Genomic DNA, 19,977 nt, shown 5'->3' on the forward strand with positions numbered 1-19,977 from the left:
TCTAAAGACTGCCATATCCAGGGATCCATCCCATAATCAGCTTCCAAACGCTGACACCATTGCACACACTAGCAAGATTTTGCTGAAAGGACCCAAATATAGCTGTCTCTTGTGAGACGATGCCGGGGCCTAGCAAACACAGAAGTGGATGCTCACAGTCAGCTATTGGATGGATCACAGGGCCCCCAATGGAGGAGCTAGAGAAAGTACCCAAGGAGCTAAAGGGATCTGCAACCCTATAGGTGGAACAACATTATGAACTAACCAGTACCCCAGAGCTCTTGACTCTAGCTGCATATGTATCAAAAGATGGCTAGTCGGCCATCACTGGAAAGAGAGGCCCATTGGACTTGCAAACTTTATATGCCCCAGTACAGGGGAATGCCAGGGCCAAAAAGGGGGAGTGGGTGGGTAGGGGAGTGTGGGGGGAGTGTATTGGGGACTTTTGGGAAAGCATTGGAAATGTAAATGAGGAAAATACCTAATAAAAAAATTAATTATAAAAAAAAAAGAAAGAAAGAAAGAAAAAGAAAAGAAACACTAGATAAAGTCCAGAGAGGTTGCCATTCTGGCTACCCGGAAGGATCAAGGTTCTACAATCTTTATTTAAGATTTATTAAGTATCCTTCTACATAGGGGAGATGTTTACTATTTTTTCTTCTTAAAATTGTGTGTGTGGCCAGGTGGTGGTGGCGCACGCCTTTAGTCCTAGAACTCGGGAGGCAGAGGCAGGCGGATTTCTGAGTTCGAGGCCAGCCTGGTCTACAGAGTGAGTTCCAGGACAGCCAGGGCTATGCAGAGAAACCCTGCCTCGAAAAAAAAAAAACAAAAAACAAAAAACAAAAAACAAAAAAATGTGTGTGTGTGTGTGAGAGAGAGAGAGAGAGAGAGAGAGAGAGAGAGAGAGAGAGAGAGAGAGAGGAGAGCGCTTAAGGAAGTTGGTTGGTTCTCTCCTTCCACAGTGAGTCCCAAGGATCAAACTCAGGTCATCAGGTTTGGCTGCAAGTGCCTTTACCCGCTGAGCCATCTTGTCAGCCCCATGATGCTTATTCATATAAGCAGACTTAGCCAACTGCATTCCTGATTATGTTGAGGAGTAATGAGCTCCTAGCAAAGCAACAGAGGACACTAATTGAGTCATCTATGTGATGTTGCCTCAAAATGGGAAAAGTGAACCTTGACAGTGATCAGCAGAGGACTCGGAAACTAGCTTAGGGTGACCTGCCATTGCTGGTTTACACTCTTGAGGAGTTCTCTCTCCCAGATCCTTTGCTCCTGCTGTCCTTGTCTCGCCTGTAAGGCCACCTGAGTCATGATGCTCGCGCTCTCTGAGCACAGTTGGTTTGCGAAGGCAGATAGGAGATGGGAACTTTGAGCCTTAAGGAAGCCAGACTCTTGAGAAGTAGTTCCCGACCTCAGCCCTGAAACGCCGATGAAGCGCAAATCGGGGAGAAACGGCGGTTTTTTATGATTCCAGTGCTGGGGCTGTTGGCGGGATTAGCTGCCGCCTATCTGCTAGCTGCTCCGGCCTTTCCCTCCCCGTCCTCCCCGTCCCCAGTTCCCCCTCCCCCTCCTCAGTGTGCTCCACCACACAGCAGCTGCTGTCCAGGAAGCCTGGGGACCGGGCTCCCCTTGGAGCAGATGGCAGAGGCAGGGGGTGGACTATAAAAAACAATTTGGTCTGGGAACAAAAGGCATCAATCACGGCTGGCAGCGTCTTCAGCCTTTGATTTGGATGAGAAAGGGAAAGGCAGAACTCAAGGCTTCCATTCCTGGAGGGTCAGTGGGCCGGTTGATAGGAAAGGCGCCCGCCTGAGTGGAGGTCCTCTGCCGGCATGTCTGTGGTGAGATCAGAAGTCGTCCCACAGTCTGTATCTGAAACTGCCAAAACCAGTGGACTCTGCTCTAGAAGGCAGCTTCTCTGTAGGCCTGAAAGTCCCTGATCTCAGATGTTTTTCAAAGACACTGTATAGTCTCAATCAGAGTACAGAGTAAACTCAGCTGTTGCTAATGGCAAGGGAATCAACAGGAGGAAAACCCAAGAGCAACCAAGGCGACAGAAACTGCAACTGAGACCTGGGCCATGACTGAATCACAGTTCGATCGGAACAGTTCCTACAAGGAGCTGACTGAGAAGGAGCAGGGTCAGTATTTGGGGGTACAGACTTCTCAGAATATATTTGATAATTTCAGTTCACCATGGTGCGATCCAGGCTGTGGAAGGAAGCTCCACAGTGCAAGGCTGCTCAGGACAACTGTGTTAGACCCGGCCTAGAGTAAAGACAAACAAGAACCTAGCTCATGGCAGGTAAGAGCTTTAGGGACCATGTGCAAAGCCCTCTGTCCCATGAGCAGAACTGCATAACAAAACTACTACTAATAACAACATGAAGAGGAAGAAGAGAACAGCTCACTATGTAGAACAGGCTGGCCTCAAGCTCACAGAAGTCCACCTTCCTCTGTCTTTTGGATATTGGGTTTAAAGTTCTTTACTAGTGGCAGTGGTGGCTCTCACCATTATTCCCAGCACTCAGGAGGCAGAGGCAGGCAGGTCTCTGAGTCTGAGGCCAGCCTGGTCTACAGAGTGAGTTCCAGGACAGCCAGGGCTACACAGAGAAAGCCTGTCTTAAAAAAACAAAAACTAATTAATTAATGGCTTAGTAGCAAAGAATTCATATACTCTTGCAGCAGACCCGGGTGTGGCTCCCCAACCCCTGCCAGGTGATTTAGAGCTACCTGCAACTCCAGCTGCACGGGACCATGCCTCGCTCCCCAGGTTCCTGCACTCACAGGCAAGCATACACCCCCATAGAGACACATATATGCTTTTAATGTAAAGAACATGGTGAGCGGCTCCTTACAGTAAGGTAACTTGGCTCTCGCTCTGAGAAGCAAACTAAGGCTCTTCTGTCACTGGGAAATGACAAAGTTTAGGTTTGTTGGGATTATTTTTCATCAGCCAATCAGCGAGCCAGATCTATGGAAAAAGAAAAACTAAAGTTAATAAACATTTAAATATTTCCTTTTGATGTATAATGAACCTATCGACTGAAAAATTAAAAATCTTAAAAAATAATTTTTTTGAGATGGGATCTCACAGCTGAGGCTATCTAGAACTTACGATGTAGACCAGGTTGGCCTTGAACTCCTAGAGATCTAGCTGCCTCTGCTCCCTGAGTGCTGAGTCGAAGGTGCACTCAGGGTGGGGGTGGAGGTGTTGCACTTCAGCTCCTAAGTCTGTTCTGCATACCTGATGGATCAGTAGCTTGGTTACATTCTTGTTTCCTGTCTGACCTGGTGTTTGAGTTGTGTTGGATATAAGTGGACCCCATAACAAGCCCAGTGTAGACAGTGAATCAAAGCAGGAGGAGATGCCAAGAGAGCAGGGAGGAGCGGAGGTTAAGTCATTAGAACTGTAGCAATGTAGAGACTGCAGCAATCACACACTCATGCACTCACACACTCACACACACACACACACACACACACACACACACACACAATCTCAAGCCTTTTAGGGTTTGTGGCCAACCTGGATAGTGTTAAGGCCAGCCTGGTTTATAAAGTGAGTTCCAGGACAGTCAGGGCTACACACACAGAAACTCTGTCTTGAAAAAAAAAAAAAAAGTCAAAGAATAAAAATAAAGGTCTTCTGAAGAGACAGACAAATAGACATAGACACACATACAAAATAAAAAAAGTAACTAAAATTTTTTTAAGAATGAAAAAAGAAGCCAGGCGTGGTGGCGCACGCCTTTAATCCCAGCCCAGCACTCAGGAGGCAGAGGCAGGTGGATTTTTGAGTTCGAGGCCACCCTGGTCTACAAAGTGAGTTCCAGGACAGCCAGGGCTACATGGAGAAACCCTGTCTCAACAACAAACAAACAAACAAAACAAAACAAAACAAAACAACAAGAATGAAAAAAGATAGGATCTGGGATTGGCTAGTTGACAGAATGTTTGCCAATTAAATACATATATAATAAATATATATTAAATAATGCCTTGGGTTTGATCCCAGAACCTGATAAACTGGCACACATCTGTAATCCCAGCATTTGGGAGGCAGAAGCAGGAAGATCTGAGTTTAAAGTCATCTTTGGCTACACAGCTTGTCTAGGCCAGCTCAGGATGCAGGGAATCCTCTCTCAGAAAACAAACAAACAAACAAACAAACAAACAACATCAGTAATAAGTGGACGGCCAGAGAAGTGCTTAGCAAGGTGCTTGCTATTGAGCCCGAAGATCTCAGTGAGACGCTGAGGACTCCATGGCTCTCCAACTCCATACGGGTGCTGTGCTTTGCACAACGAATAAGGAATGAATAAACAGATGTAGTTGTTATAAAAAGTCTGGAGGCAGCCGGGCGTGGTGGCGCACGCCTTTAATCCCAGCACTCGGGAGGTAGAGGCAGGCGGATTTCTGAGTTCGAGGCCAGCCTGGTCTACAAAGTGAGTTCCAGGACAGCCAGGGCTATACAGAGAAACCCTGTCTCGAAAAACCAAAAAAAAAAAAAAAAAAAAGTCTGGAGGCTAGAGACAGGACCCAGCAGCTAAAAGTACTGGCCATTCTTCCAGAGGTCCCGAGTTCAATTCCCAGAAACCAGAAAAACAAGCAAACAAAATTCAAAAAGAAAGAAAGAAAATTTAACGGAGGGTGAAAGTTTGCACACGGGCCTCACCCTTTCTAGGGATTCACAGGAAGTTGGTGGCTGATAGAGAAGGAGTAACACTGTCTTCAGAGATGCAGCCATGGGTAAGAAACCCTTGCTCATTTAAACAAACCCTCACCCGTGTTCCTGTGAACAGCCCTAATGACACCCGGTCAGTCAAAGGAAACAGAGACATGGAGGGAGCAGAGAGGCTAACTGGAAAGAGGAAAGGGTCAGAGGGACAATAGCAACTAAACAGGGTGTGCGCACATTTGTGATCAATACATTATCTACTATCGGCCAGCCAGGGCGAGACAGAGAGACCTTGTCTTAAATGCAACATTAAAGACCAGCCTGATCTATAACAAGTTCTAGGGCAGTTAGTGCTTCACAGTGACACTTTGTCCTCCTCCCTCAACACAAACAACCAACCTCCCCCCCCAGTAAATAAGTAAAACAAATCACCCCATATTATGCACATGTATGAAGATGTCATGATAAAACTCACTATTCTGTATAGTAACTATATGTTATAATATAAAGAATAAGAAAACGGACTCCAGGTGTGGTGGCTCACTCCTGTAATCCCAGCACTAGGGTATGAGGGAGAATAACCTCAAATCTGAGGTCAGCCTGGGCTAGATAGCAAAGTCCAAGGCCAGCCTGCAATACGTAACAAGATCATGCCTAAAAAGAAAAGGAAAGGTGGTGGGGAGGGTATGGGGGACTTTTGGGATAGCATTGGAAATGTAAATGAAGAAAATACCTAATTAAAAAAAAAAAAAAAGAAAGAAAAAAAGAAAAGGAAAGGCAGGCCAAGCAAAGCACAGGAAGCTAAAGTAGGAAAACCAAGATCCAACGCCTGGGGCTGGGGAGATGGCTCAGCAGTCTGCCCTGTGTCCAGCTCTTGCAGAAAACCTGAGTTCAGCTCCCAGCACTCACATCAGGCACATTATGACCACCTGTAACTCTAGCTCCAGGGGATCTCACAGCATCTGGCCTCCAGAGGCACAGGCAGCGCAATACTGTAAAAAGGCAAAGAAAAAAACATCAATTTTTTTTTTCCATAAAAGGTTCAAGACAGTTGGAAAGATGGCTCAGCAGTTAAAAGCACTGACTGCTCTTCCAGAGGTTCTGAGTTCAAATCCCAGCAACCACATGGTGGCTCACAACCATCTGTAATGGGACCCGATGCCCTCTTCTGGTGTGTCTGAAGGCAGCTACAGTGTACTCATCATATATATAAAATAAATAAATAAAATCGTTAAAAAAAAAAAGGTTCAAGACCTTGCCTCAAAATTAAATAAATAAATAGTGCCTGAAGGCGTCACGGCTCTGCTATTAAGAGCACGTGTTGGTTTTGCATAGGACCGGGGTTCATTTTCCAGCACCCACCTGTCTGCTCACAGCTATCCACAGCTTCAGTTCCAGGGAACCCAATGTCCTCTTCTGACGCATACAGTACACAGATATATATGCAGGCACAACACTCATCCACATAAGACCAAATAAGTGAATTTAAAACTGTATACTAAATAAATAATCAAAACAGAAAACCTTGAAACTCTATTACTTCCGGTCTGTAAAACTGTCACGCACAGATCTAAATTTCAAAGGAAGAAGTAAAACTGTCTTTGTTGCTGATGGCAATGATGCCACACAGGAACAAAGCTGATCCAGAGAGCTGTATGGTTCCTCCTGCCTGGAACCCCAGCACATTGGAGACTGAGGTGGAGGGGCCTAGGTTCAAAGCCAGCCTGGTTACAAAGTATTCAGCCCCCACCCCCCACCCCGTCTCTCTTTCTGTCTCTGTCTCTCTTTCATGCACTCTTTTTTTTTTTTTTGGTTTTTCGAGACAGGGTTTCTCTGTACAGCCCTGGCTGTCCTGGAACTCACTCTGTAGACCAGGCTGGCCTCGAACTCAGAAATCCGCCTGCCTCTGCCTCCCGAGTGCTGGGATTAAAGGCGTGCACCACCATGCCCAGCTCTCTCTCATGCACTCTTAAGCATGTGCGCGTGCAAACACACACACACACACACACACACACGCACACACACACACAGGGGGAACCTGAATACAGACTTCACAAACTCCTGGCAGGATGCTCTCAGCATCATGAATATGCAAATCATCCATCGCCACATCTACTGGGGAGCTGATAATGAGCAAGAAACAACAGAAACATAGGAGTGATGGCCATACAAAGAGAAACTGGAGCCCTCATACCATGCAAATGGGAAGGTAAAATGGAACAGCCCTTTGTGGAAAAGATTGGGTGGTTCCTGAAGGAACAGTAATTTCAGTAACAATAACCGAGCCAAATAACTGCATTCCTATATATTGACACACAATCGTGGTCCACAAATGATACTGCAACACTGCACATACTAGTCAAGAGACAAAATGTGCTGTATGCATATAATGGGCCACTATTCGCCCTGTGGAAGGGATGGGATTGTGGCACACGCTAATCACTACTGTCTGGCTAATAAAACACTTAGTGAAATAAGCAGACATAACTCTTTTCCTCCATGTTGGAAACTTAGGGTTTTGTTGCTCTGAAGAGACAACATGACCAAGGCAACTCTTATAAAAGCTAAAGAGCAACAATTGTCCCAGTAGTCCCTTCTCTTCTTGACTCTAAAGCCAGAGCCATGTGTCTGAAGCTGTAGAGCTCTGCTGCTTGCTGGGCCTGGCTCTGTAGATGACTTTGAACTCAGAGATCTGCATGCCTCTGTCTCCTGAGTACCGGGTGCTGTACCACAATGAGACCTCAAAGCCCCAGCCCCACAGTGACACACTTCCTCTAACAAAGCAACACTTCCTCCAATATGGCCACACTATCTAAAAGTGCCACTTCCCGTGGGCCAAGCATATTCAAACCACCACAAAGTGAACCCAGTGCTTTGGCTATACCTGGCAAATGCCCTGCTATCAAACCACACTCCCTAATGGCATGTGTGTTGTTGGGAAGGCATACGGGTCAGAGTGCACCTGTGGGGGTCAGAGGACAACTTTCAGGAGCTGATTCTCTACTTACATTCCGTGGAATCACAGGATGGAACTTAGGTCAAGAGGTTTGCATAGTAAATGCTTTGCCTATCTCTCCAACCCCTCCCCAGCCCCCAACACACACCATTGCTGGGATAGGGGGTTGTAGTGGGTCTCACTAAATAGCCTTGACTGGCCTGAAATTCACTATGTGGACCAGACAAATCTTGAATTCACAGAGATCTGCCTGACTCCACCTCCCAAGTACTGAGATTAAAGGCTCTGGCCACAAAGACCATTCCACCTTTTTATTTTTTTATTTTATTTATTTATTTATTTATTTATTTATTTATTTATTTTTTTGGTTTTTCGAGACAGGGTTTCTCTGTGTAGCCCTGGCTGTCCTGGCACTCACTTTGTAGACCAGGCTGGCCTCGAACTCAGAAATTCACCTGCCTCTGCCTCCCGAGTGCTGGGATTAAAGGCGTGCGCCACCACGCCCGGCCATTCCACCTTTTTAAACTTTTATTTTGAGACAGTGTCTCACTAAATTGTCCTGTTTGGTTACTATGGAGCCAACACATAACCCAAACAAGCCTCGGAACCTGTGAGTCTTCAGGCGGAAAGAATGAGTATTAGCTAGGCCTGGTGGTGTCTTTAATCCCAGCCCTCAGGAAGCAGAGGCAAGTAGAGCTTTGTGAGCTTGAGGCCAGCCTGGTCTACACAGTGAGTCCTAGAACAGCCAGGACTGCATAGTGAGACCCTGAGTCACAAACAAACAAATTTACAGTTTTAAATATGAAAACCACAAACAGTACGTATTCTCTAGTAAGAATAAAAATGTATCTTACGTAAGGGTCTGGTGGCTTTTGCTTACAAAGCTCTGTGAGTCCTTGAAGTAGGGTTGGTGCTACGTACAAGTTTAGGTAGTCCTTAGCGGCTTGTCCAATTGGAATGGGTTCAATAATCACTGCAAATACAAATAAGATCTCACTAAAAAGCAAATATAAGTGATTAAACATTACATAGCTATTTTTTAAAGATTTATTTATTATATATGAGTACACTGTAGCTGTCTTCAGACACACCAGAAGAAGGCATCAGATCTCATTACAGATGGTTGTGAGCCACCATGTGGTTGCTTTGAATTGAACTCAGGTCCTCTGGAAGAACAGTCAGTGCTTTTAACTGCTGAGCCATCTCTCCAACCCCATTACACAGCTATTTATTAAAGGGGTGCCTTCGAGAGTTTTTAACTGTCATGAGACACTCGGAAGCTTTACATTTGAGTTTTACATCTTTACATTTATTCTTAAAGTATTATAATTGATATTATTACTGGCTATCTGATAGGGTCTCACTGTAGTTCAGGCTGGTGTGGGACTCACTAGGCTGGCATCAAACCCACAGTGACCTTCCTGCCTGGTCACCTGAACACTGCGAGAACAACTGCATGCCCACACTTTACCTTTCACAGCTTACTGAATTTGTGATTATACAGAGAAATAAATATAATTAAAAAAAAAAAAAGCAATAACCACCACACACAAAAGAAGAAAAGCAATCCAAACCAACACTGGCAGCCACTCAGGAGGCTGACACAGATGAATCAAAGCAGGCTTACCTGTGGATAGCATATTTAGACCTTGCCTCAAAACAGAGAACTGGAAAAACCAGGCTGCAGTACGTGCCTGAAATGCCAGCGCTTAGAAGGTAGAGGCAGGAAGATCAGTGTTCAAGGCCAGCTAAGACATACAGGCCTGTCTCAAAATAAAATAAAAAATAAAAAAGGAGGTCTGGGGAGGATGCTCAATGGTTAAGGTCAATTTTTCTTCCAGAGGACCTAAATTCAGATCTCAGCACTCACATTAGGTTGTTCACAACTGTCAGTAACTCCAACTCCAGGGATCCAAGGCCATCTGCTCACACATTCACATAGACATAAACAAGAATAAGATAATCTTAGAAATAAATAGGTAAATAAAGGAGGCCTAGGCAGCTCACTGGCAACGGTTTGCCTGGTACGGAGCCCTAGGTCCACTCCCCAGTACGTAAAAGACAACACACTGTTTCTCAGTATATTTGCTTTTTAAAGGCTCTCCAGCCGCACGATTTCAAATAGGAGGAAATAAGAAGGGATGTGGAGCCGGGCAGTGGTGATGCACGCCTTTAATCCCTGCACTTGGGAGGCAGAGGCAGGTGGATTTCTGAGTTCCAGGCCAGCCTGGTCTACAGAGTGAGTTCCAGGACAGCCAGGGCTATACAGAGAAACCCTGTCTCATAAAACCAAAAAAAAAAAAAAAAAAGAAGAAAGAGAGGATGTGGAATTATCATTTTCACATTGACTCAAGACTATCTTGGCTTGTTTTGTTTGGAAAAAGACAAGTTTACTGAATGCAGAACAAAGGCGCAGTAGTGGGGCAGAGACAGAGCCTGTGCCTGCATGCATTACACTTGTTACTATGCTATACTTGTTAATCTGTTGCACTTGCTAATCTGTCACACTTGCTAATCTGTTGCACTTGCTATTCTGTCACACTTGCTAATCTGTTAGCTCTTTTAGGATCCAGGTACCAACACATTTGTGAAGCTTCATGGGTGAGTAGGAAGAATTACAACAGCACAGGGGAAGACCAATCCTAAATATATGCAGTTCGGGAGAAGGAAGGAAACAAAGGAGCTCGCTCTCTGGAGCACAGCATACTTTCTGTAGTCACTTCACTTTTCCACTTTTGGCTTCAAAACTTGTTTTGCTGTTTGTTTCTGCTTAAAAAAAATACTTATGTGTATGGATGTTTTGCCTGCACAGATGTACGAACACCAGCTGTATGCTTGGTGCCCAAGGGGGTCAGAGAGGGTGTTGGATTCCCTAGAATTGGAGTTATGACCCATGGTGAGCTGCCACGTGAGTGCTGGGAACTGAACTCGGATCCTTTGCAAGAGCAGCGAGTGCTCTTAGCTGCTGAGCCTTCTCTCCAACCCTTGTTTTTGCTTTTGTATTACTGACACAGGTCTCTCCATGTAGCCCTGGCTGACCTGGGACTCACAGAGATCCTCCCACCTGCCTCCCAGATGCTGAGAGTTTTTGTTTGTTGTGAGCTGAGGTCTGCAGATGTCTAGATTAGCTTCCCATAGGGCTAACACTTGAACTTCTGATCCTCCTGCCCTCACTCTGTAGGGTTGACATTAGGATTACAGACCTGTGGCCCCATGCCCCACTTTAGCATGTGCTAGGATTCAAACCCAGGACTTCCCAGGAGCTCAGCAAACTCCCTACAAACAGAGATGCATGCCAGGCCCCTCTAGCTTCAAGTTTTAATGATTCACAACCTGAAAATATACTAAAGCATGTTTGGAGGAAAATGCTATCTTCCTTCCCAGACATGTTTTCAAGATACAACACCAACTTTAAGAGGTGGACAAATGGGAGGTGCAGACGAGGAAGCAGGCACAGCGAGCGACTCACCATCTGGAAACATGAACCTGATCTCTCGCTCTGAGGCAGCGAAGTCATTGCTCCCATGAAGTGCGTTCCTGAGCTCGTCTGTACCGTATATCGCCCTTAAGCTAGAGAGAATTAAAGATGTTGTCCTTCCATTCTGACATTGTTTCCTTCCTGCATAGCAGAGAGCTTGGTGGAGGTCAGAGGACTACTCTAGGAGTGGGTTTTTCCCTTCCGGGTCATGGGTCCAGAGTTCAAATTGAGACCCTTCTACTTGGCAGCAATCATTTTACCTACTGAGCCATGCTCCCAGCCTTTTTCTGCCTTTTTTTTTTTTTAAGAAAAGTCATCACTAATTTAATCTCAGGGTTTTAATCTACTTAGAGGAGGGTCAAATACATTTCTGGATGCCAGTAGCATCCTCTATGGAAACAGGCCTTCTCTAAGGGGAGAAAATATTTTGAGAGAAGTGAAAAGGAAATAGAATTTAAAACTGCAATAACAATTTCATTTCTAGAAACTAGTGCTCGTGTTGAAAAGGTGAATTTTTTTTTAAATTATTTATTTATTTAGACAGGTTCTCAATGTATCCTTGGCTGGCCTGGAACTCTCAGAAATTTGCCTGCCTCTGTCTTTGAATTCCTGAGGTTAAAGGTCTGTACTACCATGTCCAGAAAACAAAATTTAAAAATTCTTATTTTTCTATTAAAAATCCTGCTTCAGGATCAATGAGTCGGCTCAGTTGCTAAAGCCACCAAGCCTGATGGCCTAAAAGCCACCAAGCCTGATGGCCTGAGTCCTGGAGCCCACATGGGAGAAAGGAGAGAAGAAAACCCCACAAGTTGTATTCTGACCTCCACATGTGCAAGACACACATGCGCACAAATAATAAATAATAAAATGTAATTTTACAAATCCTACTTCATAGTCATGGCTGTGGCTCATGCCTGTGACCCAACACGGATTTTGAGGTTTGTGAGTTGGTGGAGGTGGCCAAAGTAGGAAGATTGTCACAAATTCAAAGCTAGCCTGGGCTACACAGTGAATTACAGCCCAGCTTAGGCTACAGAGGAAGACCTAGTCTCAAAAAAATATTAAAACAAATAAACAAAAGCAGGGTGGTTGTAGTGTACACCTTTAATCCCAACACTTGGAGGCTGAGGCAGGGGGATCTCTGTGAGTTCGAGGTCAGCCTGGTCTACAGAGTGAGTTCCAGGACAACACAGGGCAACACAGAAAAACCCTGTCTTAAAACAAAACAAAACAAAAACCCAATTAATCAGTAACTCCTACTTTGATGCAGTTTAATGCAAGGCTAACCAGCCATGAATGAGATGTTCTCTGACACCTTCTGTAGCACTGGGTATTAAAATAGACATGAAATGTTGAGACTGTCAAATCCACTGCGCTATACCAGAGAAAAGTGCACTTAAGAAACTTCCACGTGCCAGGAAGCCTGCATGTGGAGCCACTGTAAAGATGGCAGGGTCCAGCTTTCTTATGTTGTTGGGGGTTTTCACACTTTAAGGCAGGCTTCAATCCCTCAAATCACTTTCAATGGAAATTACCTGTCTGGGTGTGTCTCCTTGGCTACTAAACTGTTACTTGGTCCCATAAGTTCTTTCCAGTAAGAGATGGCGTTATGTCTAGCTAATATCATAGCAACAAGAGGTCCAGAGCTCATATAAGCTGTTAAGTTTGGGAAAAACATTTTCCCATACTGCTCCACATAAAAGTTACTACAGTGCTCGGGGCTCAGGTGTAGTTTCCGTCTCTGTAAACAAAACAAAGTCGACAAGAGCATTTAAAGTGGCACCTCCCCAAAAGCTCACTGAGTCATTAGTAACTCACAGGCATGGCGGCACATGCCTGCAATTATCTTTGCGTTATTATACAGAAAGTAAATGGTAATTAAATACGCTCAGAGGAAGTATTTATCTCACTTAAAGAAAATGACCCCTGGACCGCTGCCAAGGCTAAGGTTCTAAGTTCAATCCCTAGAATTATCACATAGGGAAGAATGGATTCCCTCAAGTTTTTAGACCACAATACATCCACTGTGCATGTGCATACATATATAAACACACATAAGTAAATATAAAAACCCTTGTTGTTTTTTGGGGTTTTGTTTGTTTGTTTTTTGGAAGAGGATTACTCTGTGTAGCCCTGGCTACTCTGTAGACCAGGCTGGCCTCAAACTCACAAAGATCCAACAGCCTTTGTCTCCCGAGTGCTTGGATTAAAGGTTTGTGCTACCAGCACCTGGCTAAAAAGAATTTTTTAAGAGTGTCTGCTGAGCAATCCTGAGGACGAGAGTTCAAATCCTGGCACCTACATGACAAGTAGGGTACTCACCAGACACCTGTAACTTCAGCTACAGGGGGTTTGATGCCATCTGCTGACACCATGCACATGTCGGTCTCCTCCCTCTCCTTCTCCATCTCCCCCACCCCCTCTGTCTCTTACACACACACACACACACACACACACACACACACACACACACAAAGCTAGTTCCAGGTTGGCTAGGGCTACAGAGCAAGACCCTGTCTCTGAAACAATGCACACTAGTTTGCCTCCAGACATGGTATTATAGGTTCTAGAGATTCCCCAGACCCTCACATAGGAATATTCTGATAAACTCTATAGCCAGCTGCCAAGAAATCTAGCTCTCACATGACTCCTTGCTTATAAGGAGTCCACCCCAGCTCCCCGTGTCCAGTACACAAGCTGTTTGCTTGTTTTGAGATAGGGTTTTATTATGTAACCCACGCTAACTGCCAGTGTAATCCTACTGCCTCACTCTCCCTGATCAGGGCTGCTTGCATGCCCAACAGTCATGTGCCCTTTCTTCAGGTTCTTAGCTCCTGAAGCATAATTTTAAAAATTTAGACTTCATCTTTAAAGTCAATGCGAAATTAATGATTCTATTGGTCGCTTTAAAATGAAATCAGGTGAAAAATCCTTTGAAATTAATTTGAGAAACCTCGATACCAAATACATGCAATAGAACTCATAGTTTTCAACGGAGAAACGGCTGCCACCTGCTGGACAGAGGGAGAACTTTTCAGAGCTTTCTGAGAATCCACCACAATAAAGCCAAACAGACAAACCTTAAAAAATCCTCAATTTCAATGATATGAAATAGCTAGGAGAGTCAAATTTCTGGAAAAACTAGGACAGTGATTAATTACTAGGGGTTGGAGGAGGTGGAGACACAACACACCTCCTGCCTTTCTAAAAGTAGTTCTCGGGCCGAGAGGTGGTTCAGTGGTTAAGAGCACCCACCGGCTGCTGTTCCAGATGACACGGGATCAGTTCCCAGCACCCACATGGCAGCTCACAACTGTCTGTAACTCCAGTTCCAAGGGCTCTGACACCTTCACACAGACATACATGCAGGCAAAACACCAATAAAGCACATAAAATAAAAAAATATTTAATGCCGCACATTGTGCTTTAAAAATCGTTTAAATGGGGCTGGTGAGATGGCTCAGCAGGTAACAACACTGACTGCTCTAAAGAAGGTCCTGAGTTCAAATCCCAGCAAGCACGTGGTGGCTCACACCACCCATAATGAGATCTGACACCCTCTTCTGGTGAGTGAAGTCAACTACTTATGTATAATAATAAATAAATCTGTGGGCCAGAGTAAGGAGGGACTGAGCTATTGGAGTTGACCTGAGCGAGCGGGGCCAAATGGAGCAAGCAGAGGTCCTAAAAATTCAATTCCCAACAACCACATGGAGACTCACAGCCATCTGTACAGCTACAGTGTACTCACATAAATAAATAAATAAATAAATAAATCTTTTTAAAAATTGTTTAAATGGTACAACTGATGTAATATATATTTTGTGAAAAAATTAAAGCACAAAACAAAGACATCACTGTGGTCGCAGTAGCAGCATAGACAGCAGCCAACCAGTCTAACGTTCACTCTGACGTAAGTGTCTACTAATTGTTTGCTATTTTGTTGTTGTTTTGAGTTCCTGGGGTGGCCTGGAACTCACAGAGATCCACCTCCCTTCGCCTCCTGAGTGCTTGGATTAAAGGTATGTGCCGCCATGCCAGGCTCTTGAGTTTTAATTTATAATAAACACAAGCCACTTAATTATAAAGTCTATTGTCGGTGGTGTTTGTTTGGTTTTTTTTATTACTATGGACTTAAGATTAGAGAGATGGCTCAGTGAATAGAGGAGTGTTTGACCTGTAAAGGCCAAATGTAAGGACCTGGGTTTGAATCCCTAGAATTTCCCTAATGGCCAATGTTGTAGAGTGGCTTTGTAACCCCTGTATACTATAGGGAGGGTATTTGGAGACGAGGCATCGTAGAGGCTTATTACCCAGTTAGCCACTAGCAAATGAGAGAGCCTGTTCTAAACAGCAAAAAAGGTAATGTTTGGGGTCTGAGGTAACTTGTACACATACACTATACACACACACACACACACACACACACACACACACACCTATATACCACCACCACGTACACACATAAACACCCCCACACCTCCCCAAACATAACCACACCATACAAGCACACACATATCCATTTACCCCACGCACACCACAAGCAACCACACCCCCACATATAACCACACACATACAAAGATACAGATCTTTTTGGGTTTTTTTGTTTTTGTTTTTTTTGGTTCTTCGAGACAGGGTTTCTCTGTGTAGCCCTGGCTGTCCTGGAACTCTCTCTGTAGACCAGGCTGGCCTCGAACTCAGAAATCCACCTGCCTCTGCCTCCCAAGTGCTGGGATTAAAGACGTGCGCCACCACACCCGCTAGATTTACTCTTTTTGATTGAGTGGGATGGTAGTGATTGAACTCACAGCCCCTTGCTTGCTAAACCTGCACTAAGCTATACCCTGACCCCACCTACAAGTTTAATTTTTAAATACTTAGATCCATTTATAGTTCTCCCAGAACAAGTACTCAGTTTCATAACAACATTTATTAAAGACTTTGTGTTCCCCTGTGTATTTCCTGTACCATCCCAACTCTGTCGAAATCTCCCCACCATGTCATCTCTGTGAGTGACACATGCACATGTCTGTGTTCGTCTGTATATGCACATATGTGGGAATGCAGGTGCCATATTGTGGAGCCATAGTCCGCACTGGGTGCCAGCCACAGTTGCTCGCCACTGTGTCTCCAGGACTCTACTGCCCTGCTGCCCCAGCACTGAGATTACACACAGGTGCTGCCGTCACACCTGACTTTTACATGCTTGCTGGGGATTCAAACTCATGACCCCGTACTTGCTCAGCAAACCCTGGGCCACAGACCCCTCTCCAACTCTGTTTTCTTTATTTTTTTCATTCATTTATTTATGTTTAAAGATTTATTTATTTTATACATGTCAGTACACTATAGCTGTTTTCAGACACACCAGAAGAGGGCATCAGATCCCATTACAGATGGTTGTGAGCCACCATGTGGTTGCTGAGAATTGAACTCAGGATCTCTGGAAGAGCTCTTACCATTCAACCATCTCTCCAGCCCCCAGTTTGTTTTTGTTTTTTATTTTAAAACACTTAGAAAAATAGATAATATGATACTATATAAAAAATTTAGCTGGAGCCAGGCAGTGGTGGCACACACCACTTTAATCCCAGCACTTGAGAGGGAGAGGCAGGTGGATTTCTGAGTTCGAGGCCAGCCTGATCTACAGAGTGAGTTCCAGGACAGCCAGGGCTACACAGAGAAACCCTGTATCGAAAAACCAAAAAAAAAAAAAAAAAAAAAAAAAAAATTTAAGACACTCTCAGGCTGTTGAGATGGCTCAGCAGGTAAGACTGCTCTTCCGAAGGTCCTGAGTTCAAATCCCAGCAACCACATGGTGGCTCACAACCACCCGTAATGAGATCTGATGCCCTCTTCTGGTTTGTCTGAAGACAGCTACAGTGTACCTATTTATAATAATAAATAAATCTTTGGGCTGGAACAAACAGAGACTGAGTGAACAGAGGTCCTAAATTCAATTCCCAACAACCACATGATGTCTCACATCCATCTGTACAGCTACATTTTATGTATATGTCCTCATATACATAAAATAAATAAATAAATCTTAAAAGAATAAAAGTCTCACTATGTAACCCTGGCTGGCTAGAAACTTGCTATAGAGACCATGCTGGCCGTGAACTCAACAGAAACATACATCTCTGCTTCTCAGTGCTGGGATAAAAAGCACCAAACTCAGCTATATTCATACATTTAAGAGAATAAAAATATTTTATTCTCTTAAAATTATAGTTCAAATAAAATTCAAACAAAATATTACAAACACTAAGCTCTATTTCATCTATTTATAAACTTGTCTTTTAGTTGGAGACCTTGTCTACTAGAGGACAGTTAAGAATTCTGTGAAGGGGCTGGCAAGATGGCTCAGCGGGTAAGAGCACTGACTGTTCTTCTGAAGGTCCTGAGTTCAAATCCCAACAACCATATGGTGGCTCACAACCATCTCACATACATACACTTAAAAAAAAAATTCTGTGAAGCCCAAGATCGCTGGGAACTCAGATCCTCCAGTCCTACCATGTCTAGTGCTGGGATAATATGTCATTACTTCCAAGGCCTGCATCCCTGTATCCCAGGACGGCCTAGGACTCACTATGAAGTCCAAGCTAATCTCTCACTGTCTTCTGGGAGGCCTGACTTCTTTGACTTTGTTTACCAACTACAGAACAAATATTGCTTTTAACTCTAAATGTTCGCTGGCTGTGGCTGTGCTCACCTTTAATGCCAGCACAGGGAGGAAGAGGCAGGGGGATCTCTGAGTTCCAGGCTACTTAGTGAGTTCCAAGTCAGCCAGGGCTATACAGAGAAATCTTTTCTTGAAAACAAAAACCAAAAGAAAAAACAAAACAAAACAAAAATAAACCTACTGACTCCAGGAACCAAAATATGCACAGGAATATTGCACATAATATTGCATGTAGGTTCTCATTTAATGATGCAGAGTGTTAGAAACACCCAGGAGAAAGAATGTAGCTAGGCCATTGCCCCTCCCTAGAGCTGACTTGGGGAAGGGAAGGGAAGGGAAGAGAAGGAAAAAGCGGTTGGCTTCTTTGGTGTCTTACTCTCCATCCTTTGAAGTGTGAAAAAACTTGTCTGTTACTTGTATCTTGTTTGTTTTTGAGACAGGTCTGCCAGGCTAAACTTGGAAGTCAATACATAGCTGACCCGCCTCGAGCGCCTGATACCGAGATCACAGGCATGTGTGGAGCACATGCCCAGGTTATATATAACCTTTATATTTAGAAATGTAAACTTAATGTTACTAAGGATCTAAACGGGTGGCTACATTTATATAGGAATAACAGAAAACGAATAAAAGAGACGGCAGACGTTACCTGAATAATGGTGAATCCAGATCCCAGAATAATATCCTGTATCTCCTCTTCTTTGTCAACAACATCTGGCTTGATAAGGGCTAGGGTTTTTTCTACATATATCTGAGGCAGGGGCATTGATACCTCCATTCTGGCGTTTTCCGGTACAATTTTCAAATCTCCTAACCAGCTATCCACAGCAACGACAGGAGTCCCGGTCCCAAAATCAGCCTGTGGCAAAATCTGGTGCTAGATTTGATTAATTTATAAAAACGGAAACTGCTAAGTTTTTCTACGAGAGCAGTTTTGCAAGAATCCGACTTGTACAGCACGCAAGGGGAGCCCTAGCCGCTTGACTGAGGCTGGAGGACAGATGGTCAGCGTCGCTCTCCAGGGGTAAAGGAAGGCCCCTTGCCGGCTGTCCTAGCGAAGGGGCCCCACACCGTAGGGGCCACTTGGTCCAGGCTTAAGCATGACAGGAAGGATGAGTCCCCGAGCCCTCGGGAAATCTCCAGGCAGGACCCTCCCAAGCTTTACTTACCTCCGTTCAGGTGTTGTCAAAGCCCGTTGCTAAGCGACCCAAAGCTGGTTTCCTAACGGTGGCTCAGAGGGCCAATTCCAGCCGCGTTTTAAATGGCTCTAGTTAGTTTTAATCTAGGGCAACAATTAGCCGTGCACATTTTATTCTTTTTGAGTCTTATATAGTACTACACACACTTCTAATGTTTCCCACACTAATTTTAAAAACAATTTTATTTACTGTGTAGTGTGTGTGATGTGATGTGATGTGATGTGGAGTTAAGAAAATAACTTTGTGGAGTGAAGTCCTTCCCGTGTTTCTGTGGTTTCCAGGGATGGAAATCAAGTGGTCATCTTTACCCTTTGAGCCTTAGCGCCAGACCTTCTCTAGATGACCTCCTTTCTTGAAGGATGTGTATCCACGCGCTGTAAATGAGATAAATCAGACACCTCTCTCGGTCCACTCCAGTTATTTACTTTTTCTTTCCTTTTCTTTTCCTTTTCTTTTTTTTGGGGGTGGTGGTGGTGGTGGTGGTGGTGCTTAGGATCAAACCTAGGCAAGCAATTAACCACTGAGCCACATCCCCAGCAAACACCTTCTGGGCTTCACCACGTGATGCCGGCCCCTCTAGTTCCAGCTTCTTTTTTTTTTTTTTTAAAGGTTTATTTATTATATGTAACACTGTAGCTGTCTTCAGACACTCCAGAAGAGGGCGCCAGATCTCGTTGCGGATGGTTGTGAGCCACCATGTGGTTGCTGGGATTTGAACTCTGGACCTTCGGAAGAGCAGTCGGGTGCTCTTACCCACTGAGCCATCTCGCCAGCCCTAGTTCCAGCTTCTTTAACCATTTAGAAACTGCCTTTGCAAGGCCTGGTGGTCTGGTGGTGGAAACCTCTAATCCCAGCACACCATTGGAGGCAGAGGCTGGATGCAATGGGGACTTCCAGGAAAGCCTAGGTTTTGATACTCTGCCTCAAAAAACAAGCAAAATCTTTAGTTTGCAAAATATTTATTTATAGAGA

At 44.4% G+C, this 19,977-nt stretch overlaps 1 protein-coding gene across 3 annotated transcripts; it reads right to left on the reverse strand.

The window, feature by feature from the left end:
- Positions 1 to 2,809: 2,809 nt before the first annotated feature.
- Nme5 (NME/NM23 family member 5) lies at positions 2,810 to 19,023 on the reverse strand. 3 transcript variants are annotated; one of them, XM_021150942.3, is made up of 6 exons: positions 18,976 to 19,023; positions 18,456 to 18,665; positions 12,654 to 12,859; positions 11,110 to 11,210; positions 8,495 to 8,613; positions 2,810 to 2,977 (listed from the first exon to the last, which is right to left on the reverse strand). In XM_021150942.3, the coding sequence occupies exons 2-6, from the start codon at positions 18,582 to 18,584 to the stop codon at positions 2,897 to 2,899; spliced, it is 636 nt and encodes a 211-aa protein (XP_021006601.1). In that variant the 5' UTR covers positions 18,585 to 18,665; positions 18,976 to 19,023; the 3' UTR covers positions 2,810 to 2,896. The 3 variants fall into 3 exon arrangements, with proteins under 3 accessions (XP_021006601.1, XP_021006602.1, XP_021006600.1); XM_021150943.3 differs by having other exon boundaries at positions 18,456 to 18,683; positions 18,976 to 18,997; XM_021150941.3 differs by lacking the exon at positions 18,976 to 19,023 and having other exon boundaries at positions 18,456 to 18,969.
- Between the last annotated feature and the right edge of the window lie 954 nt (positions 19,024 to 19,977).

The sequence above is a fragment of the Mus caroli genome, unplaced genomic scaffold, assembly GCF_978045245.1.
Source record: "Mus caroli unplaced genomic scaffold, Mus_caroli_1 scaffold_19, whole genome shotgun sequence".
Classification (NCBI taxonomy): Eukaryota; Metazoa; Chordata; class Mammalia; order Rodentia; family Muridae; genus Mus; species Mus caroli.